At 43.4% G+C, this 24,929-nt stretch overlaps 1 protein-coding gene across 11 annotated transcripts in view; it reads right to left on the bottom strand.

Moving 5' to 3' along the window:
* PDE5A (phosphodiesterase 5A) overlaps positions 1–24,929 on the bottom strand; it is a 91,368-nt gene that overhangs the window by 54,622 nt on the left and 11,817 nt on the right. For all 11 annotated transcript variants that reach the window (XR_014011579.1, XM_081208084.1, XM_081208081.1 and 8 more), the window contains exons 2-3: positions 8,724–9,312; positions 5,801–5,890 (exon numbers count right to left, since the gene is read on the bottom strand). Coding sequence is in view for 10 of the 11 variants with exons in the window: in XM_081208081.1 (XP_081064207.1) it covers positions 5,801–5,890; positions 8,724–9,312 (679 nt within the window). In the remaining variant the exon portion in view is untranslated. The remainder of the gene's footprint in view (positions 1–5,800; positions 5,891–8,723; positions 9,313–24,929) is intronic.

Here is a 24,929-nt window from a genome sequence, read left to right as displayed (position 1 = left end):
CTGGTGATTCTCAAACTAAAATATAAATATAAATATAGATGCACTACCATCACATTTTCTACGTGCCTACTTTCTTGTATTATAAATGTGCGTTACTTTTCTATTAGTTGCATGCAGGCTACTGCTGTTCCTTGAGGCTGTGCTTTTACTTTGGGGGCTATCATAGATTTTTAGCATTCAGAGTAATCTTTGATTACTGCAATGCAGTTAACATGGGGCTGCCTTTGAAGATGGTCCGGAAGGTCCAGTTAAGTCTGCAATGGGGCTGCAAAACTGCTGACAAGGACCAATAAGTGGGATCACATCACAATTGTTTTGAAACAGCTGCATTGCATCTCTGTTTGATTCTGAGCTCAGTTCAAAGCTCTTGAGCTTAACTTTAAAGCCCCACATGATACTCCTTGGACCATCTTCTCCCGTATCAAGACTCTTCCTGTGTGCTGAGATCTATACTTGGGGTTCTTCTTTGGGTGACCCTCCATCAGAAGTAGGGTGATTAGCAACCCAGGAGAACCTTTTAGGTACCGTTGCCCAATCTATGGACTGTCCCCTCCAGGGAGGTTCGCCATCATTTCAGTACTAGACAAAAACTTTCTTTATTTTATCATGCTTTTAAAGTTTTTAAACCTTGATTGGAATACTTATCCTGTGCTGTTTTTGTAATTCTTTTGTAAGTTGCTCTATGAATGCTGACTGGCCTCAGAAGGACAGTGATGGAGATAAATAAGAACAATAAAAACTAGCAAAACAGGGTGCTAATGACTATCAAAATGGAGTCCATTTGGTGCATTCATGGTTACTGTGACTAGCTGTGTTTGTAGGACTATCACAAGAACACCTCAAAAATTCTTGTCACCCAATAAAGTGAGGCACAACAAGAACAACTCCATCTTTCCCAATGTGCCTTTCAGTGTATATTACGGACATGTTCCTCCACCCCATGCTCTGCTTGTGGCAATGAAGATGAGAGTACACCATGAGACAAGGCCACATTCACACCATAAATTTAAAACACTATGATACCACTTTAAACAGCTGTAGCTTCCCCCGAATTAATTATAGGAGCTGTAATTTGTTAAGGTTGCTGAGAGTAGCTAGGAGATCCCTTTTCCACTTTGAGAACTACAGTTCTCAAAGTGACTTAACAATCAATCCCTCTTCACAGAGAACTCTAAGAAGTGTAGTTTTGTGAGGGGAACAGGGGTGTCCTAACGCACTTAAACTACAGCTCCCATAATTCTTTGGGGGAAGCCGTGGCTTCACAGTGCATAGCATCACAGTGTTTTGAATTTATGATGTGGATGTGGCCAAAGTCAAACCCTTGCTTTCAGTTTGGTTTTCAAAATGGAGGGCTGTGGGCTGCTCCTGCCTTTCTGCCTGCCCAAAGTGTTCATCGACATCCACACACAGGGCATGGGGCACATCCTGCCCAGAACATGCACAGATGGCTGAGCCAATGAAATGTCACTTGTGGGAGTGATGTGCCACGGCTGACACATGCCTGAGGCCCGGCTTCAGTAGCTTTGCAGAAAGCAAAGCCGGCTTGTTATTGGTGAACATTCAGAGCCAAAGCAGCTTCTTTTATCTGTTAGATAGATCTTCATGATAATGGCTGTGTCTGTTTTCTGGGCGTTTTCTTTGGAACGAGGAGCCAGTGTGTTTTTATGTTGTTAATGGCTTTCAAAAAGTAGGGAAAGCAGCTAAAAGCAGATGGCAATTTAGGGTCTGATTCCGTGGATCAAGCCTCATTCCAGAAATGTGTCAGTAAGGCATTATGGCGAGAGTGATGAAAACCTTCTGCTAAGAGAGTTTAAAAGGAAAGAAAGGGTTGTGGTGGGGTGGGAAGAGAAACCAGCTTTCCCCAAGAAACATTCCAAAACTCTGTCCCTCCAGTTCAAAATGACTAGAAGTGAGTGTAGCACTTCGCCCCCTCCCTTTCCCCCTCATTTCAACCTCCGCCAATTTCTTCATCTATCACTTTGTTTTACACTTGCAAGTAATGGGAAGGGGATGCTTCGCTTCAGCGGGGGCCGTGCTTTCGTTTACAAGGGTAAACCTATCCAAAGTCATTGTATTTCATTTCGGGAGCTACCAACGGCAAGCTGAATGATTCTTTAAACAAGTCTGTTAGCCCTGCAGTGTCTTGATCTAAGAATACCACATTTCGTTTCTTCGTTGATCAAAGACGGCTGACTAGATGGTAGCAACGCACCCAAGGCCACTTGGAGCTTATGATTAATGGAGGCTTGCGAGCCAAACTCCTGACACATTCTTGTTTTGTTTTGGCCGGCTTGTCTAAAGAAAGCATGTCATGAGCAAACCGTGGACTTTGTGCACCAGACCTCCGACGCCAGACATCCCCACATGCAGTGGTCGGCTTGGTTGTCGGTTGACTTAGGGCCAGGCTTCAGAGTCTGCCAAGTCGAAACAAGCACTTGCGATGGCAGCGAAGAATACATACGCCGACAGCAAGATCAACAAGCAGTGGTAGCCTATACACTTCAGAAAATGGTGCAATGGGCAGACAGGAAAGAAGGAAGTCCTTTATTTACTGCTAGGTTTCAAGTAAACCTACTTCTTAACTTTCAAGTAAAACTACAGCCCTGAAGATCTGCCCCAGTACGCATCCCTGCATATTGGAGAAGCATCCCTTCAATATTAGTGTAGTTTAAGTTGAAATGCTAAACACACTTATTGGGGAGTAAATTCCGCTGGACACAGGGAGATTTAAGACCTATTTATGTATCCATGAGCCGAAGATACTCTCTGCTGGAAACATTTGCCCCAAATATGTGGGGGGATTTAAACTGTGTAGATGACATCCCTGAGGGGGCAGGGCCTGATATTATGTCCCAGCTTCTCCTCATGTGTTTGCTTACACATAAGGAGGTTGAATCCTGTTTAGGGAATTATTTCCACAAAAGCATGTATAGGATTGTGTTGTTAACAATCTTTGTGACATTCTAGTGGTGTACCTATTAACTATTTCGCTGAATGCTCATGATATAAAGGAAATGAAGTAGAGATGTGGGGAAAATTTGATTTTATTTGTATTTTAATGAGAAACTACCTAATTCAAACTTCTCCGTCCAATATGTGAATCAAAACACAGCTATCTTTCAGAATGTGTACAGAAATGCATAAAAATACATATGCTAGTGAAAATAACATATAAAATGTGTTATATTCTGGGGGATTGACAGATTTGCCCACCCATAAACTGAAGTCAGGGTTAGGCCATGAGGCAGCCAGGTTTGCCTATGACAATAAATTACTGAGGATGATGAAACCCCAAGCAGACTCTGGAGGGCTCCAAAAAGATTTCTGCAAACTCAAATCTTGTCTGAAAGAAAAGATATGCATATTCAGACGAAAAACCAACAACCCTCCCATCCCAGCGGATGGCCGAAATGATCAAGGAGATGAAGCTAATGTTTAAATTAGCCACAGCTCAAAGAATAACAAGTTTAAAGTAACATGACGTTTGGGATTAACATGAGTGAATATAACAGGAGAAACTGTAAGTATATTTTGGAAAAAGCTGAAATGCTGCTGGGAAACAAGAACTGAAAAAACTCAGGTCCAAAAATTAGCCTTTGAACCAAAAGTTATTTGACAAGAGAAACTCCATACAGTCAAAAGACTAGCTTGAGGCCAGTCTACTGTCATACGTATTCTCTAAACATAAAGCAAGCTGGCCATTGAGTGAAGGGCAGAGGAAGCAAAGGCTCCACAAAAATCTGTAGCAACAAGCGGCACTGCAGCAAAACACTGCAGTGAAGAGTTCTCCAGTTCAGTGTTCCAGCTGTGACTGCTTCAAGGATGGGCCCATTTCCTTCCAGGGTCGTCCTGGATCTTACTTTACAGATGACAACCCTCTTTTTGAAAGGCTTTGGGGCCCAAATCCATTTTAAAGAGAAAGAACCAGAGGAAGGGGAGAGCAAGGGCCTTAAAATTGCCCACTGAGCAGGAAGACTTGTCGCCTGGCCACTGTCTTCCTGCTTATGGTGAGATACACTGCATTTCTATTTCAACTATAGTAATAAATTCTAAATTTTCACCTACCCATTCAAATTATCAGATGCACATATTAGGCAAATAAATCTTGTCTTTTGCACATCCTATCCTTCTTGGTTTTCTGTTTCTTTTGCCCCCGTCCCCACCCCCGCACAACAGTCAGCATTCCAAGCTCACTGAGTACGTGAGGTTCTCCTTGAGCAGTGCCGAGTCTCCCTCACCTGCCCAAGGAGCAGACTTTTTCTATTCTGTAATCCCCAGGTTTTCCCAAGGACGCTGATGCATCTTCCCTGTTCATCTTGACTACACAGGAATAGGAGAATCACTTAACTATTGTTGTTGTTGTTGTTTAGTCGTTTAGTCATGTCCGACTCTTCGTGACCCCATGGACAGAGCACACCAGGCACTCCTGTCTTCCACTGCTTCCCGCACTTTGGTCAAACTCATGCTGGTAGCTTCGAGAACACTGTCCAACCATCTCCTCCTCTCGTCCCCTTCTCCTTGTTCCCTCAGTCTTTCCCAACATCAGGGTCTTTTCCAGGGAGTCTTCTCTTCTCATGAGGTGGCCAAAGTATTGGAGCCTCAGCTTCAGGATCTGTCCTTCCAGTGAGCACTCAGGGCTGATTTCCTTAAGAATGGAAAGGTTTGATCTTCATGCAGTCCATGGGACTCTCAAGAGTCTCCTCCAGCACCATAATTCAAAAGCATCAATTCTTCAGTGATCAGCCTTCTTCATGGTCCAGTTTATATGATTATTACTTGGCGGGCACCAGCTAATCTTTATCTGAGGCTGGAACCAATTTCAGCAAGACTGGATTACGACTCCAAAGGCAGGGCTTTCATAACGTTTTAACCTTGGGAGGTGGTACACTATTTTCACAATATTTTTATACCACCTTTCAATGAACATTTCCCATGTCATGCTTAGAGCATGTCCACACTTCCACTTGTCCCACTGCTTTCCCCTAGGAATATCCGCTCTTTATTGCTAAAACGGAGCAAACACCAACCAGGTTTTCCATGGATTGATGTTTTCTCCAATTCAATGGTAGAGGGTGGGTTTTCCCGGAAAAAGTGAATGCATTTTCCTTAGGAAACATGAGACAAGCATAAAATCTCTTGGAGCTGTGCCTTCTAGGCCTGGAGGAAGTGTAGATGAGCCCTTAGATTTGACATAATAATAAATGGGATTTTTAAAATAATATAGCCCTAATGGGCAAACACGGAAAGCAAGACATCCTTTTTTTAATTCTGCAGTTTCTCTTTTTCACAAATTTTCCTTTTTTAAAAAAAAAAAAAATCTGTCTCATTTTTCTCTTCCTTTGTTTTCCATGCTTTAGATGTAAGCCTGATTTTATGTAGTAGGCTCATTGTATTTTAGACCTTTCTAGTAATACATTTTCTACATACACAATACTTCCTCATAATGCAGATTCAGTTGAACAAGGGTGAAAAACAAAAGTTACAAGAAAATAGGAGTTTTATATTTGCAAGAAGAAAATGCAAATTCGCCGACTTTGCAAAAAATGGCTGATGTTACTTGTTAAATGACAACACAGGGAGGGGAGGAAACTGTCTGTCTACCAATTCTGCATAGTTAACAGAGCAGGTCCAAACTGAACTCTGTGGAATCACATGCAGACAGACTTTAAATAATAAAAAGGCAAAATCAAGAACAAACCATGTTGTGCTTTGGGACAGAGCCTGAAAGCTGAAAACGGTTAAACGAATTAGTGGAGCTGGAAATGTTACAACCAAGGAAGAGCCAGATGCATGACCTTACCTCTTCTCTATGGTTCTTTATTGGCATACAGAGGATGCTCTGCGTCCTGTAGCCTGTGAGTTGGTCCACTTCTGCATTAAATCGGGGATCCTGTCAAAAGAAGAAAATAGATAACTATGTACACATTTTTTTCAGAAACCATACTTATTTCCTAAGTTTGTATGCCAATAGGATACTTGGGAATTCTAAGAAACAAAAAATAATAATAATGCAAGTTTGAAATTGGTGGTTAAATTTCAGTGCAGTTTTGAAAGGTCCTGTCTGCCATCTTGATTCGAAATGGCATCCAATTGTATCGAAACACAGATGAAAACCTGCTCCTTGATCCCAGAAATCACCATACAAAGTTTGGTGAAGATATTTTAAGAGGTGTCCAAATGCATAGTGAACAGAGAGACAACATTGCAAAATATGTAATAGGTTCTGTTTCACTGTTCCTCTTGGCAGCAGTGTTCAATTATTTACTTATTAACGAATTTCTAAGGCACATGAACATTGCAGGGCAAAGCTTTCCCAAGGCAGTACACAATCACTTTAAAGCAATGGCCTGGTTTGCACGTGACACTAAGCCAAACCATAGCTAAGTGTGAACATGTGAGTGTGCAGGCGCTTATAAATAAAATCACAGCTACTTCGCTAAGACATGGTTTGGCTGTGTATTATGTCTAAACCCGGGCTCATGGTTTGTTTCACTCCAAACTTACTGCAAGCTATTGCCATGGTTTGGTTTTTGTCTTACTGCTCACTTTTTGTCTGGGGACAATATAAAATAAACAATAATATAAGCTTCAAAAAACCCCACTCTGTTAACTTAAAATAGGGGGGGAATAAGGTAATATAAAAAAATTAATTAGTATAAATCCCATTTATCTTATAACAGAGAAGTCCTGATGAAATAAAAAGATATTCAGGGATCATTTAGAAACAGTGAAGAAAGGAGTCTGGTGAACATCTCAGGGTAGCGAATGTCACAAGTTTGGAGTCACTACCAAAAAAGATTCTGTCCCCCACTCATCCCCAAGTTATTTTTCCTGACATTTCCCTTCCATAAAATAATGACTGAAGCACTGTGTGGATCATCACCATTTGCAGATAAAGAACCCCAAATGTCACAAAACATTTTAGCAAGCTTACAAAAATTTGTAGTATCTCCTCCTCTCCCACCCTCAGATTGAATATATTCCATAACATGCTGTTTACCCAAAGCACAACCATTTTTTGATTTTTTTCCTCTCTCTCTCCCTGGAGAAAGTGAGAAAACTGAGGGAAGTGCAATTATGGCTAAATCAGCCAGTGATGAAAAAGACTAAGCTCTTCCATTTCAGGAAAGAATGTTAAAAGTTTAGTTTTGCCATTCTTACTCAGACTATACTCAGTTCCATACATACATCAGAGAATAGACATATGTGCAAAGTTCAAGTTACCAGATGTTACTAGAATTGCTCAAGTTTAAAGCCTCAAAAATTGTATAGCAAATTACATTATTTCCATTTCTAGGGCACGCTAAAAGTTTATGTCAGATATCAATGTCAAGACATATCCAGAATCAAAATATCATGCCTGCCAGCTATAGGATGGTAATATCCAAAGGTCCACAGATCTCCTCCCTGCAGCCCAGCCCAAAAAAATATAATTCCAGTTACAAATGCAAACCAGAGTTGACTAATCATGACAACACAAATAAAATAAAATATAACAAGAACTAGCAGAAGTGTTGGGCCTAACTTAATTCCAGTGACTAGTTGCCTGTCCATTCTGGCTAATCCCCAGCTCCACAATTGTGGGGAAAGACACTAAGAACCCCTGAATACATGATGCATGGAAAAGGGCAACAGCTCAGAGCATCCACTATGCATGCAGAAAGTCCCAGATTCAGTCTCGGTGACATCTCCAGGTAAGGCTTGGGGTGAACTCTGCAGAGCCCCTACCACTCAGTGTAGACCAGCATTTTCCAAGCTTGGGTCTCCAGTTGTTTTTCAGACTACAGTTCCCAACATCCCTGACCACTGGTCTTGCCAGCTAGGAATGATGGGAGTTGTAGTCCAAAAACAGCTGGAGATCAGAGTTTGGGAAATATTGAGTTTGATGGGCCATTGTATAGGTCAGCTTCCTATGTTCTTACAGAGAGCAAATTGTAGACAATGGTCTAAATCGACCTTAAGAGACTGCAGTGAGGCATTTTAGGGAAGGCAATGCTTTGGCATATTAGGCCCAAGCCACCTAGCACCATAAACTGTGCTATAGCACTATTAACAGTTCAGTAACATGCTGGTGCCATGTGCTTTTCATTACTTTCTCTAACCAGAAGGCCAACTGTTGCATTCCTCACCATGTACATTCACACAGAATTTTCTAAATCCATAATGAGAGCCAGTAGTGTGTAGTGATTAGAGTGTTGGGCTAGGACCTTGGAGACCTAATCCCTGTTCAGCCTTGAAGATCACTGAGTGGCCTTGGGCCAGTCACCATCACCAAACCTAACCAACTTCACAGCTTTGTTGTGATGGTAAAATGGAGGGTGAGGAGAGAACACCATGGTTGAGCTCTCTGGAGGAAACATGGGACATCTTTGGTGTGGCAAATATTCAGCTACAGTGGAACCTCTGCTCACGACCACAATCCATTCCAGAGGCCTGTCCGGAAGTCTAAATGGGTCACTGGGAGAGGCGCTGTTGTGGGCAGGTGGCGATTGCCTGCTTCTGTGCATGTGCAAATGGCAATTGCCGTTTCAGCACAGGCACGAATGGCGATCGCCGCTCCTGCGCATGCGAGAACAGCAGCAAACCCACCAGTTACTTCCAGGTTTGCCGCTGACGTTGGGCGAAATGGACAAGAGCAGAGGCAGACATAAGAAGAGGTTTGACTGTAGATGAGCGGTCTCTCTGGATAAAACGCACCCACCGCACAATTATTCTTTGTTTACCTCATAGGCATCTTTGATGTTCAAAGGCTGCCCCAAAGCTGCCACGTGTCCCACTATCCCTTTGTTCCACTCCAGACGGATGCCATTGTTTGAAGCTTCTTCCAAGGTGGAACCTTCGGCAACGTCAAAGAGCCTGCTGATGAGAAACTTCTCATTGGAACTGTCTTCACACACCAAAAAGAGGGAGTAGCGGTCGGCGGCAATGAGTTCGTGGATGTGCAAGAAAATTTTGTGGCAAAGGGCTGTGACATCCAAGTGACTGGAAATGTCCTTCACCAATTCTAAGAGCCTTGAGCACTGATCCCCTGCATCACTCCCAAGCGTCCGAGGCTGGAGAGGCATCTGCTCCTTCTTTTCGGAGTCCGACAAGAAACTCACGGTTCCAACACAATCCTTGACAACAATAGGCCTAAGGGGCCTGTCAAACTCAGAAGCAGAGATCTTCCTGGTTGGGGGTGTGGGATTAGTGCTCTCTGCCCGTGCAGCCTGGTGGCTGGGACAAGAACAGGCGTCACCGTGCTGCTTGGCCCCCTCTTTGCACACTGGTATGGGATGAACTCTCTCAGAAAACCATGCATTGACCATCTCTCTGCAAAAGAAGAGAAGTGCAATAAATAATGGCTTTAATAATAATAATAATAATAATAATAATAATAATAATAATAATAATTTATTATTTATACTCCACCCATCTGGCTGGGTTTCCCCAGCCACTCTGGGCGGCTTCCAACAAAACACTAAAATACAATAACCTATTAAACATTAAAAGCTTCCCTAAACAGGGCTGCCTTTAGATATCTTCTAAAGGTTTGGTAGTTATTTCTCTCTTTGACATCTGGTGGGAGGGTGTTCCACAGGGTGGGTGCCACTACCGAGAAGGCCCTTTGCCTGGTTCCCTGTAACTTGGCTTCTCGCAGTGAGGGAACTGCCAGAAGGCCCTCGGCTGGACCTCAGTGTCTAGGCAGAAAGATGGTGGTGGAGACGCTCCTTCAGGTATACTGGACCGAGGCCGTTTAGGGCTTTAAAGGTCAGTACCAACACTTTGAATTGTGCTCGGAAACGTACTGGGAGCCAGTGTAGGTCTTTCAAGACTGGTGTTATATGGTCTTGGTGGCTGCTCCCAGTCACCAGTCTAGCTGCCGCATTCTGGATTAGGTAGCCCCACATAGAGCACATTGCAGTAGTCCAAGTGAGAGATAACCAGAGCATGTACCACTCTGGTGAGACAGTCCACGGGCAGGTAGGGTCTCAGCCTGCGTACCAGATAGAGCTGATAAACAGCTGCCCTGGACACAGATTTGACCTGTGCCTCCATGGACAGCTGTGAGTTCAGAATGACTCCCAGGCTGCGCACCTGGTCCTTCAGGGGCACAGTTACCCCATTCAGGACCAGGGAGTCCTCCACACCTGCTCGCCTCCTGTCCCCCAAAAACAGTACTTCTGTCTTGTCAGGATTCAACCTCAATCTGTTAGCCACCATCCATCCTCCAACCGCCTCCAGACACTCACACAGGACCGTCACTGCCTTCACTGGTTCCGATTTGAAAGAGAGGTAGAGCTGGGTATCATCGCATACTGATGAACACCCAGCCCAAACCCCCATAAAAATGGAATAAACGTTTAAGGAAGGCCGATCCCCAAAGTGTAGTCTACTACCCATGCCTTCTACACATGGCAGATTTTTAAAAAAGATGTACACAGTGTACAGCCACATGCTTGTCCTTTGCTGAATGTTCTCCGTTTCAAGCCAACACAGAGGCTGACTTGAGCACTTAACATCTTGCATCTCATAAAAAGGATGCATTCCCTCATCAAAAGCCAGCATCAGAAGTTCCGCAATACTTACCCTTCCTATTCCTAATGGCTCAGAACTCTGAAGGATTGCAGATTTAGAAAGAAAATAATGGCCAACATGCAAGACAGACAAATGTAAATCTGACATGTTTAAAAAGCAAACATGAAAATGCTTAAAATGCTGAAGCAACACCAGTTCTATGTCAATTCTCCAATCTATATAAATTACTCAAATTAAGTGTGTGCTGATTTCTTTTACATACATTTGCTTCTGCTAGTAGTGGGGATGGCCTCTGAAATCCTGCCCTTTGACTACTGCAAATTATGCTCAGTGCCTTCTTCACACTTAGCTTCTGAGCTGTCAGCAGGCTACACTATGCACATACACTGACTGTTGCCTTCAGTTTCAAGAAACAATACAACTTTTGTGATGCTCAGTGGTACGGCTGCATGTTTGTTCCTGGGTTCCATTCTCAGCATCTCAAGTTAACGCTGCAAATGTTGCCTGAAGCTCTGGAGAGCCAATGCCAGTGGAGTGTAGAATCAGAAGTCAATTAAACAGGGAGAAAAAATGCTGTAGATATAAAAACTGTGTTTTTATATGTGGGTTATGTCTACCAGGTACAGTCATTATAGCTAATTCTTTCACTTGCCACAATCCTCAAACAAAGTACAGCTAACTGTTGCTGTATACCGTATTTTTCATCCCATAGGACGCTCCGTCCCATAGGACGCACCTAGTTTTTTTTGGGGGGGAAATAAAGGAAAAATTTTTCCCCCTTTATTCCCCCCCCCCAAAAAAAGCAGGTCGGGGAAACCGAACCAGGTCGAGGAACAGCGGGATGGCAGCGCTGCGCCTCCCTGCTGTCCCCCGAGCTTGTGGGGCTGGCCGATGTCTGCCCGGCGCGAGGGGCGCCCTGCTTCAGGGCGTCCCGCCCGCCGGGCGGCAGGCTGCTATCCGCAGCATGAGGAGCCCTGCAGGGAACTCCTGCAGGGCTCCCCACGCTGCGGATGTCTGTCCGGCGGGGGGGGGGCGCTCTGCTTCAGGGTGGCCCGTGCGCCGGGCGGCAGGCTGCTATCCGCAGCATGGGGAGCCCTGCGGGGAACTCAAGCAGGGCTCCCCACGCTGCGGATGTGTCCGGCGCGCGGGGCGCTCTGCTTCAGGGCGCCCCGCCCGCCAGGCGGCAGGCTGCTATCCGCAGCGTGGGAAGCCCTGCGGGGACCTCCCGCAGGGCTGCCTAGGCTGCGGAAGTATTCCCGAAGCGCCGGGCGCTCTGCTTTCAGGGCGCCCGACGCTCCGGGAAGCAGGCTGCTATCCGCAGCCTAGACATCCCTGCGGGACCTCCTGTAGGGCTGCCTAGGCTGTGGATGTGTTCCCGAAGCACCGGGAGCTCTGCTTTCAGCGCGCCCGGCACTCTGGGAAGCAGGCTGCTATCCGCAGCCTAGACAGCCCTGCGGGAACTCCATAGGACGCACCCAGATTTCCCCTTCATTTTTGGAGGGGAAAAAGTGCATCTTCTAGGGCGAAAAATACGGTAATTCAGTTTCTTTGCTTCTGAACAATTGCTCATAGTAACTCAGGAACGTTACAAGGCCCAATTTTTTACAGAACTTTTATCCTTTACAGATGGTGGAGCAATGACTGCCAACTTTCCAGATTATAGTTAGAATGAAGCTTCCATGGAAACTAAAAGACTTAATGTGGAGGGAATAGTGTTGCATGATACTGAGGCTTTCAGGGACCAAGGATTTGTTCACTTGCGCCAGATTTTTGCGAGCAAATATGAGGGGCATGATGTTCACTAGATCTGCTTTGTTTCCCTGCCCATGAAGCAATAATGCAGCCACTGCCTGCCTGTCCCTATGTAGACCTACTAGATCACTGTGGTCATCCAGGAAGTTCCAGTTAGCGGTACCACACATTACACTCCACTGCATAGCGGTGACCTGTAAAGGGCTATTTTCCACTGTTGCCCTTGTCCTTTGGAATGTTCTTCAACCTAACCATAGAGGAAGCCTCATAGGTTACTACTTTCCCAAACTTTCCCTGACCGCTAAAGCAGGATTTAGTATTTTTTTTGTATTTACGATGCTGTATTATTGTGATCCTTGATCGTTTTGCTTCTGGTGATTTATGGTGATGGTTTTTAGTATACATTTAAAGTTTTTGCTGTAGACCACTTGGAGATGTTTTAATATTAAGTGGTTTACAAAGTGATATTGTTTTAATATTAAGTGGTTTAGAAGTGATATTGTTTCGTCTGTCTATTTAGGCATATAAAATAAAATTGTACATCAACGTTCTCAGGATAATGTGCTCTGCTGTATACAGGAATCCCCTACGCACAGCCTTTGATTTTTTAAAAAAATTAAACTCTCTTATAACTTTAAATAAACAAATAAACAAACATACAAACAAACAAATTCATATCACGCCCATCTGGCTGGGTTTCCTCGGCCACTCAGTGTGGTTTCCAGCCCATATAAAAACATAATAAAATATCAAACATTAAAAATAAATATCTCTTGAAATAACTAAGACAGAAGAATGAATTGCCTGGTACTGGAACCTTGGGTGCTCACTTGCTGGGAGTTTTTATATTAATGCCATTAGCTAGCTCTGCCTTTTAAATTAGCCTATGTTAAAGGGGATCCTTTTATCTCAGCATGCTTTTCCTTTCTTGCATCAGCCTGGCTTTCTCAAAGCAATGCTTACAGCTATTCGATGCCTGTTAAGAATTAGGAATATGGCAGCTTGGCTAAGCGGAATGAAGGAATAAAATCGAACTTCTTGTGCCTCGTCAGTAGCCAATGGTCACAGTCATACAAAAAGCTAAAGCACAACTTGCTGCTAAGTGCATGAACGGGAAGGAGCCTTGGACTTCAAAAGGAGGACCCTGGAAGAGTTTAGTTTCAGCAATAAAATAACCTGACTTGTAGTTATGTAGATATCAGTCATCATGGCTGAACATAAACTGTGGAGGAAGACCAGGGGGGAGTGGGAGCATGTGACCCCAAGACCTGTGGCGGCTCCTTCTTGCTCAAGTGTGCGACACTAAACCATGGTTTAGCGTTACATGCCAACATGGCCACAGTGTTTGCTTTTGTTTTGTTCTGAATCCTCAAACAAGTTGTACCAGAGCCTTGCAGGATCAGGAGGTAACGCGATGATCATTACAGCAACACAATGCAACATAGCACACCACTCAGCCAGTCATGTTTTAGAGACACACATTACATCCACACTGTAAATTTAAAGCATATTTAATGCACCCTCCCCAAAGAATTCTGGGAACTGTAATTCGCTGGGAATTGTTGATTAAGGAGGGCTCTCAGGATTCTTTGGAGGAGCCTTGTTAATTAGAAGTATGGTGTGGAAGCGTCAACTGCGCTACTGTTGCAACCAGATACCTTGGTGTGATTGTTCAGGCTCTGGGCTTTCCATATTTTGCTCACAATCTAAGGAGCTAAATGTACAACTCGAGTAATCTGGAGGACTTCTGGTCTTTATTCACTGCCTTCTTCCAGAGAGCCTCTATAGCCCAAGAAACAAGAGAAAGTCAAGACTGACTTGCTACACTGCAGAAGCTTGCATTATGCAGAAGATGGTGTCTGATAATGTCTACAGAGGCACTCCAAAGAGGAAGTAAACAAATTAATTTAAAACAACACTGAGAACATAAGAGGCAGACAGGGAGACTGATTTAATCAGATCGGAGTCAGAGGCAGCGTTCACGCAGAAATGCCTCCTTTCACAGGATTGTCAAACAATGTGATTCTCGCCCGCTGCTGGTGTTATTTTTAAACAAGGCAAACAGTGTGATCAGTTTGTTAGAGTGAGAATACCAAAAAAGTACCCTCGTGCAAAACTGTTATTACTGGCACCCTAACAACTCAACTTAGCTTCCAACTATCTAGAATGCAAGAGTCGTGGCTTCGCCCTATAAGGGATTTCTCATTGTTAATATGGAGAGCACAGTAAAACCAGAGATATTGAAGGTCAAGGCTGCAAACAAAACATACAGATGTGTTTACGCAGCTATTTTTGTTGCCTTCTGATCCCATGCTCAAAATACCAAAAGGAGCAAAACAAGACTTAAAGGTTGTCCGACTGGAATATTTCAGAAAGGGCCTCTTCATTGGCTGAGCTCCACCACCAGATTCATCAGGCTCCTCCCTCTCGCAGGAGTAGGCAACAAAATCTGGGGGGGCATCACACCAACAACCCTGTAACCTCTAGAGGCAGAGATAGGACTGCATGACCTCTCCATCGACTCAGCTGAAAGACTAGCAGCTTCTGGCTCCTTCTCTCTTTGAAGTCTTTCCATCCCACTACAATAACTCTGTAACACCTTGGGAACCATGGCTCTAACTAAGGAATCCTGGGAGCTATAGTTTGTTACAGTTCCTGGGAACTTTTGCTCTGTGAGGGGCTCCTAAGAACTCTCAGCACCCTTAACAAACTACAGTTCCCAGGATTCTTTGGGGGAACCCATGACTGTGAAAGGATGCTTTAAAGAAGGATGTATGGCGGATGTGACCTAAGAACCGGTGCCTGAATCTGCTTTCTTCTTTCTCCCTCCCAATCACATTTCCTTTAGCTCAGGGAACATTTTTAGCCCAACAGGCCAGGACCTTATCTCCTGTAGATCATCGGATGCCATAGTGTCATCAGGTAAATGACACCTGTCAAAGTCCATTGTGCAGTAATTCCCAAACACCTGACAACCAGTCGGTTGTAAGCCTAAAGCCTGGGATTATCGTATTACCGTACTTTTCCGTGTATAAGACTATTTTTTTTAATTCTAAAATCATGTTCAAAATTAGGGGTCGTCTTATACATGGGTAGTGCATTGTGGAGCTGTGGGATAGGTTGCTGCTGTGAGTTGGAGATTGTCATTGGTGGCTGCTGCAAGGGCTGTTGTTGATTGGCTGTTGCTGTGGCAATTGGGTGGTCGATTTGCTGCTTTCTTCGGCGATGGGACAGAGGATAGATTGGTCTGGCGATGCACGTGAGGGGCAGGTGAGGGGAGTGGCTTTTTTGCATTTTCACCTTTAAAAAGCTCAACAACTGTGGGGGAATCTCCCCCATTTTCTTAATTTGAGTCCCCCAAAATAGGGGGCGTGTTATACACTGGGGCGTGTTATACATGGAAAAGCACGGTATTTATGTATTATTTGTTAAATGTATATCCTACCCTTCCTCTCAAGGGAATCCACTGTAGCAAACACATGAACAATAAAACAATTTAAACATATTGAGAACTATTCCAGCAATCCTATGTAGTCTGCAACTGTATCTGTAAACTGCTCTTGCAGCCTTTTTCAGCTGAATAGTGATGCAAAAATACCTTTTAAAAAAAAGAAAAAAGAATGATGGGGGAAAATATTTTGCATTTCTGTTCACTGGAAGTAGATTGATCATCATTCTAGTCTATTAACACACTGCATGTGGAATGAATGTGTGAAAGCGAGCCCCAATGTATAAATGGAATCTATGTCCATACAAGCTGGTTATATGTGAGCTGTGTTCAGTTGCTCAGGTTAATGCATGGCAGTTGAAGGGGGGACACTATGTGCAATCCTGCTCCCCCTCCAACATCCATTCACTCTTCATGGATTAACGTATGAAGAACTCTTAATTTGTCTCTAATGGGGGAAATGGCACTACTAACCACATCTGCTCAGAAACATCTCATTGAACTCAATAGGGCTTACTCCCAGCCCGTTATGTGGGGTTAGGATTGCAGTCTTTGACCGGAAAGCCAACGTTAAAAAAGTGATTGGCTCCACCATATCTGCAAACCAGGAGCCCACAGATGGAAATGATTACATTTGCCACCTATTTGGTGGGAACAAGATTCCTGAATGCATGGGCAGGGACTGGCCCTCCCGTCTCCTTTCCATAGTGAGCAACAAGAAAGCCCCACTGAATACATGAACCATCTCTGCTGGACTGCACCTGTAAGCGCTGAGGTTGATATGCACCAAGTAACAGACAAAATATAAGGAAAATCCTGCTCCGATTTTTTTCAAGCACCGTTAAATGCCCTTCCCCTTTTCTTTCCCCTTCTCTAAGTGTAACTATAACTACTCAAAAGGTACAATTTGTCACCTATACCTGATGTCCTCCAGATATATTTGGACCACAGCCATACTCACTGGGGCTGATAGGAATTGTAGTCAAAAACATCTGGAAGGTACCAGGTTTGGAAGGCTGAACTAATTCCTAGCATGAGCTAATCTCAAATGGCACACACTCACACAAGCCGACTAACAACCGTATATGGTTTTCATGCCCTAGAGTTCAGTCCACGGCCCTTACTTTGCAGGAATAAAATATGCTGTTGATTACGACTTATGAGAAATCACAAGACATTTTGCCAACAGTCAAAGCAAGAACAGGAACTTGCTCTGAAACCTATCAACAAAATCACATATGTGCCCATTGCATAATCATTGGTCTCACATAGCACAAGGAAGAAAGTGCTAGTTGGTCAATGCAGGATTCCCCTTTTTATATCTTCCACGGAATATTTTTTTTAACGCACACCATTCATCATGTGCATTTTATCTCAGATCCAAGGTTTACAGCAGGCAGAGGCACGTTATTATATTACAGAGCAAATCTACTGTAATTATGGGTCACTGCCTGCTAGAGCACTTGGTACAGAGATTGATTAGAGCTCTGGAGATGGCAGAACAGAGCCAAAAACCAACATGTTATTTCATAGCCTGCAAAGAAAATGACCACTTCTATGAGATGGGTTTTGCTTCTTGCTTGTTTTATAAACTGCAGATGCACATGCTTGGATATAAGATGCAGAGGATGGAGCACTGGTCTTGAAATTTGTTTTTAAAAGGAATTCAAATCCCCCTTCAGCTCTATCTCATCTTGAGCAACTCACTGTCTCTCTGCCTAGCCTACCTCAGAGGGTTGTTGTGAACTCTCAGCTCCTTAGCAGAGGGGAGGAACACAAATGTAGCTGTATATATTTTCAAACCATTCTCAGGGAATCTTACAGCTACCTGACACAAAATTAAATTTCTGTTTAGGGCATTTTGTGATTCCTTGACCTGCTTGTCACATGTGACAAAAGCTCATGAACATACAAAAGGAAACCACTGTTAATTATGACATACAGCCATTTGTCATGTGACATGGGGCTTCCAGAAGACATTTATGGGTAAGATTTGTTTTCTTGAAACTGCTTATACTGAGATCTTAAAATAGCATTTTCAAGTGCAAACAAAAATTAGTAAAATCAGACCTTCCTAGAAGCAACATCTTAGGGAATCCTACTATGATCCACAAATTTTGTAAGTTCATAGTCCTCACAGTTTCTGAGAACTTGTAAACATGGCAGTGTGACAAAGGGCGCAAAGCTAAAAACAATTTTAAATGCCACCAATCTACTGGCCTCCTGCTTGCACCATCACCATAGCTCTCTGTAACCATTGGAACACTCCCAAAACTTTGGATTGCACTGTACATATAAGTATTTTGCAATTTCAAATCTCATTTTTCAAAAAATGCTAATCTAACATTTCAGAAAAGATAAACTTGTGATTCTGCATAGCTGGGAGTTATTAATAACAGGACTAGCATAATAGAAACCAGCTATAATCTTCAGTACTGAGAGAAAGAATACCACACTTTCTGGCACAAAAGGGATTGAATTCTGACAGGGACACATCTTCGTGGCAGTGATGCAGTGGAGGGCTGTGTGTGTGTGTGTGTGTGTGTGTGTGTGTAAGAGAGAGACAGAGACAGACAGACAGAAACTATATAAAAGCTGCTGGAATTTAGTACTCAAGTTATGATAAGCTCCTGCACTTCAGATTCAGGACTACACCACTGCTTCTTGCTAAAATCTATATTTCTCATTCCTAAATCTGATCAAAAGAAACAAAAGTGATAATTCATTACCATGTCTATTCTCCCCTGTTCTTAATAAACTTTTTCAATTAATGGAAAAGTAATTTCCATAGAATGCAAACTGAGTTGTAAGGTAACTGATGGTCAACAACCAAAAGCTGAACCAATTTCGTGTTTGAATATGGGTGAAATGCCAAATATATGCGATATTCCAAATACAGAGTGTTGATCCTATAAAGGCACATTTTGTGCCAATTAACTTAATATAAAATGTGATTTGCAGTATTCCTGCCCCTAGCGTGAATTCAGTTTGGATTTGCCCTCAAAGAATGTGCAAAACTGCATCCCAATTTCCAGTGCTTTTTTCTGGGGGGATGCAGGGGGAAGCATACCCCTAAACATTTTGTGAATCTTTGTACTTTTGTCCATTTACTGCATTTATTTTCCCCGATTTGAACTATAAAATGGTGATTTTCTTGAGTCATTATGAGAGTACCCCTAAACATTTTATTTTTTTTAAAGAAAAAAAAGCACTGCCTATTTCTACAGATATTTTCTCCCTCCTGCAGGGATGGGCAGAAATATCCGCATATATTCAGGCAATTGTTCACATAGCTCTTCAGATCCAAATCAGACCCAAGTGAATAGAGCACATTCATTCATAATGAGACTAAGGCTGCATTCAGACATGGGGCTGTGTTACTTTGAAGAAATGGAGGCAGTGAGAGATTTTACTTTCTTGGGCTCCATGATCACTGCAGATGGTGACAGCAGTCACAAAATTAAAAGACGCCTGCTTCTTGGCAGAAAAGCGATGACAAACCTATACAGCATCTTAAAAAGCAGAGACATCACCTTGTCAACAAAGGTCTGTATAGTTCAAGCTATGGTTTTCCCAGTAGTGATGTATGGAAGTGAGAGCTGGACCATAAAGAAGGCTGACTGCCGAAGAATTGATGCTTTTGAATTATGGTGCTGGAGGAGGCTCTTGAGAGTCCCATGGACTGCAAGAAGATCAAACCTATCCATTCTCAAGGAAATCAGCCCTGAGTGCTCACTGGAAGGACAGATCGTGAAGCTGAGGCTCCAATACTTTGTCCACCTCGTGAGAAGAGAAGACTCCCTGGAAAAGACCCTGATGTTGGGAAAGATGGAGGGCACAAGGAGAAGGGGACGACAGAGGACGAGATGGTTGGACAGTGTTCTCGAAGCTACCAGCATGAGTCTGACCAAACTGTGGGAGGCAGTGGAAGACAGGAGTGCCTGGCGTGCTCTGGTCCATGGGGTCACAAAGAGTTGGACACGACTAAACGACAAAACAACAACAACAATACTAGCACTTCTATCCCAATTTCGAACACTCCTTTAACACCACAGTACCTGTTACAATATGGAACCATGGGGTGTTTTTTTTACATATACATTTGAATGTTCTGCTAAATTTATTTTATACCAGGTGTGACACAACAAACATCACTGGACATGTTGCTACTCCCCCAGCATTTACACATTTCTGTTCCCTCACATGATTCACCCATGAAAACTGCAGAAAAACTGTATGATGCTATACTGCCTAAATTTTGTCAGTTTTACTCCTGCATTTTTCTGGTTTAACACAGTTGCAAACAGATTCTTTTGTGAAAACAATTAGCAAACAAATGGGTGCCAGATTCCACTATATTCTGCTAGATTTGCAGAGGTGGCTGTTTTGTTGTGTGAAAGAGCAAATAAAATGCAGAAGTTATCAAGTACAATGGCGGACTTTGGGCTCTCAAACATTAGGGGCACCCTGTGCAACACTAAAATTGTGCTTCATTCTATAGCATAGTTGTGGTGCTCCATGCAGTGTGATGCCCAGTGCAGCCACACTTGTTGAGATACCCTAAAACCACCTGCATCATGTAAAGAAACATCAGGAAAATAGAATCAACTGCTGTCTGAGATGCAAGCTGAAATAAAGTGATTGGCAGCCAGAGAAGAATGGCAGACCCAGAGCATGTGTGTCAGAGGGAATGTTTGTACCCTCCCAGATAAGGGTTTTTGAAATTGCACTCCCCTCTCAGTCCCAAGTGAATCCAGACCCTTGAAGAAAACAGCAACATATTTTAAGCTCCAGCAGCATATTAGGGACGTTTATCTACTGGAAGGGACGCGCTGTTTTCGCTGCAGAAATGAATATGCACAGTTATTCGTGGCCTCCTTACACTTTCACCCAGTGCTGAACATCTATTTTAGGAGCTAAGGTGAGGAATACTGAATGACTAATGAAACTGTTATTAAAATGAGATGGTTTTCATTCATCATCTCACTGAGCAATCTTTAAGGGATGTCTTTAAGAAAGATCCTAGTATTCCAATTTATAGGTAAAGAAGGGTAAGCCAATAATTTTGCTGGCAGTTTTTTGCTGGCTGAAAATGCTAAAAACCCAGATCCAGAACATACTGCTGGATCAGCCTTTGCCAACCTGGTACCCATCACCTGTTTTGAACTATAACTCTCACCAGCTCCAGCCAACACAGCCATGCTGGCTGGGGCTGGGAACTATAGTTCAAAACATAGGGAAGATACCAGATAAGCAAAGGCTACGCCAGGGGTCAGCAACCTTTTTTGGCCGTGGGCCGGTCCACCATCCCTCAGACCATGTGGTGGGCCGGACTATATTTTGAAAAAAAATATGAACGAATTCCTATGCCCCACAAATAACCCAGAGATGCATTTTAAATAAAAGGACACATTCTACTCATGTAAAAACAAGCTGATTCCTGGACCGTCCACGGGCCAGACTGAGAAGGCGATTGGGCCGCATCCGGCCCACGGGCCTTAGGTTGCCTACCCCTGGGCTACGCTGTATCAAAATGGTTGATAAGGTCACAACTCTCCAAGAACTTCTTCTGAGCAGGATCTATGAACTCTGGGGGTCCAGAGCTGTACTACTGTGCATCCTGCATATTTCCGTGGGCTTTCAGTAAAAGAACTGCCTTGTCATCATGCCAAAGAACAGTCCCCGCCTTAATAGCTCATACTGAGGAATGCTAAACATTCAGGAACACAGATCCAGTTTCCAAAGCAAGCCCTGCTCCTGGTGTGATCTCATGGATTCTTATGAAGCCCTGTTTCCAAGATAATGGTTTTAAGGAGTATCTTTATACGAAGTAATTCCTCCAAAAGCTCACTGAATACTTTTTAAAGTATCGGCCTTGATCCTCTCCATGTTCTGTGTGTGTGGAACTGCTTATGTACACTGCACTTTAAGCCCAAGTCCAGACAACTGTCTGTTCACTAAAGAAGGAGGGGCTGTGATCCCAAACCTCTGCTGACCGCCTACCCCCCGGTCAAGCAGGCTTTTAAAAATTACTGTGAACACACAACCTACTCCGCACATGTATAGCCTGGAAAGAATCACACCCAAATTGTTTATATAGCCTAAACTTCAGTAGGCCCTGTTATAAATACAATGCCGGAGCCCTCTCTCAGTTCTCTTAGGGTGAAATAAACTAAATGTATTACAAGATAAACATGAACTGCAAGTGACAACCGTGAGCAGAAACATAGAAAGTTAAAACAAAACATGAAAGCGGTGTCCCTCTGATGCTGAAGATGCCATTTGAAGAGTACGCTGTGGGGATTCTGATATTATAAATTCAAAGCTGCACTCCTATCTGCACACTTGGGAGAAAAGCCCCAATGAATATAATTAAGCCTACCTATGAATAATATGGATGGGATCAGAATACATGAAATCTCAACAAAACTGTTTCAAAATTGATTGCAGAAGCTTTTCTATACAAATGAGGCTGACACATGCTAAGGTTGAGAACTCAAGAGGTTGTAGCCATTACCTGGAAGTAAGCCCTATGAACACAGTGGAACATACTGTTGAGTAAACCTGGATTGGACTGGGTTTCATGCATTTTTATTTATGCATAAACAAATCACCATTACAGTGGTACCTCAGGTTAAGTACTTAATTCATTCCGGAGGTCCTTTCTTAACCTGAAACTGTTCTTAACCTGAAGCACCACTTTAGCTAATGGGGCCTCCCACTGCCGCTGCGCTGCCACCGCACGATTTCTGTTCTCATCCTGAAGCAAAGTTCTTAACCTGAGGTAATATTTCTGGGTTAGCGGAGTCTGTAACCTGAAGCGTATGTAAGCTGAGGTACCACTGTACTATGTTAGTAGTTTGGAGCGTCTGTCCCTGACTCCATCTTCACAATCATTCATGTGACTGTAACCAAGCCTAAATGTACGCCACTGAAATCACGCAAGCAAATAGCAGCAGTATCCACTGCTGTAGATATTTTAGTCTGCAAATGTTACATAAATAATTGCATGGTTTACTGCATTATTCTTGGACGTTTCCCTTCCATTGAAATTATATAATAGGCAGTTTCAGCCACAGCAGATAGCGGGACAAATAGCATAGGTTTTAGCAGAAGTCCAGATTGTGATAAACCCCAAACAGAACATAAATAAAAAAATGTGTCCCAGGAACAGAACATTGGAAGGGTCCTGGTAGATGAGGCCAGTGGCCCATTTCATTCAGCATTCTGTTCACATAGATGCCCCATGGAAAGTCCACAAGCAGGATCTGAGTGGAATAGCACTCTCCCCACCTGTGAGCCCCAGAAACAGCAATTCGGAGGCATAATGCTTCCAAGAGCAGGAGCAGAAGAACATAGCCATTGTGCCAGTTACAGATAGGTAGCCGTGTTGGTCTGCCATAGTCCAAATAAAAAAATTCCTTCCAGTAGCACCTTAAAGACCAACTAAGTTAGTTCTTGGTATGAGCTTTCGTGTGCATGCACACTTCTTCAGATACATGCACACGAAAGCTCATACCAAGAACTAACTTAGTTGGTCTTTAAGGTGCTACTGGAAGGAATTTTTTTATTATAGCCATTGTGGTTAGTAGCCATTGACCGCTTATCCTCTGTGAATTTGTCTAACCTATTTTAATGCCGTCCCCTTGATCGCTATCCATAGTTCTAGCTACGTGCTGTGCGACGCAGCATTTTCTTTCGCCTGTCCTGAATCTTCCAACATTCAGCTTTGCTGGACGGCTCTGAGCTCTAGTGTTACAAGAGAGGGAGGAAGAAATTCTCCCTATCCACTTTCTCCATACCATACATCATAGAGTCATAGTATCATAGAATTGTAGAGTTGGAAGGGACCCTGATGATAATCTAGTCCAAACCCCTGCAATACAGCATGCCACACATCTCTTTCATGTACCCCCTACTCCCCTTATTTGATTTTCTTTCTCTAAACTGGAAAGCCCCAATACTGCAGCCTTTCCTCAAAGAGCAGCTGTCCCAAGTCTGAGTTCCAATGTCCCGCCTGCCTGATGAGCAAATCTTGGAAACCATCGCTTCTGAATGTTCCTTTCCCCTACACCACCTGCCGATTTGACGACCCATACTTGCAAATCCATAGTTGTGTAAGCAATGGAAGGAACTCTTTTTGTAAGTACCTGTATGACAAAATGAAACTCTTTGGTAAAATTGGTTCCATCAGTTCTCTGAATAAGGGTCTAAAAACAATAGCATTCACACACAAGAAAGGTATCTGAATTCTCAGGTGAGCCCCAAATCTTGCAAAAGTACACAATCCTTTGGCAGTGGTAGGGAAACCAAGGTAGGAGGAAACCCCTAAAACAGTCCAACAAAAACTGAGCATGCTCAGTGGACACAGAATGTTGATGGTAAAAGGTAAAGGTAAAGGGACCCCTGACCATTAGGTCCAGTCGTGACCAACTCTGGGGTTGCGGTGCTCATCTTGCTTTATTGGTTGAGGGAGCCGGTGTACAGCTTCCGGGTCATGTGGCCAGCATGACTAAGCCACTTCTGGCAAACCAGAGCAGCGCACAGAAATGCAGTTTACCTTCCCACTGGAGCAGTACCTATTTATCTACTTGCACTTTGATGTGCTTTCGAACTGCTAGGTTGGCAGGAGCAGGGACCAAACAATGGGAGCTCACCCCGTCAAGGGGATTCGAACAGCCGACCTTCTGATCGGCAAGTCCTAGGCTCTGTGGTTTAACCCACAGCACCACCGGGGGTTAAAAAATGCCTGAAAACTAGGAGCGTTGGGGAATGGAATGGAGTATCTTGAACAGGAGCATTCCAAGTCACAACACTTCTTTTACAGGTCCCATTTGTTGTTAAAAAATTTACATTCCCAACTTCTCATAACTCTACTCACCAAGCTGTTGTCATTTATAAGAAAGCATGTTGCTATCAGAAGAAAAGGACAAGCTCTGCCTCCCATAAGCCATCAATCAGTCCAGCTAATCAACATGGAATTCAGAATTGCTGCAAAAATCTAGCATGTTTATACAAGCTGCTGAACATTCGCTGGACATATCTGAATACCTTGCCAGGAGCGTTTGACCTTGGACTAAATCGGATGCATTGACCACAACTTTCAAACTGCCTCCCCCATGGTATTATCATGGCTTCAGTATGAAACATTATAAAATGCACAAATAGGTCTCTTTAGAAGATTATTTAAGATGGAAGCACATCTTTTTAT

Source organism: Podarcis bocagei (assembly GCF_964188305.1).
Source record: "Podarcis bocagei genome assembly, chromosome: 9".
In the NCBI taxonomy this organism is placed as follows: domain Eukaryota; kingdom Metazoa; phylum Chordata; class Lepidosauria; order Squamata; family Lacertidae; genus Podarcis; species Podarcis bocagei.
Note: the sequence above shows the minus strand (reverse complement) of the source record. Positions and strands in the feature narration are given on the sequence as shown.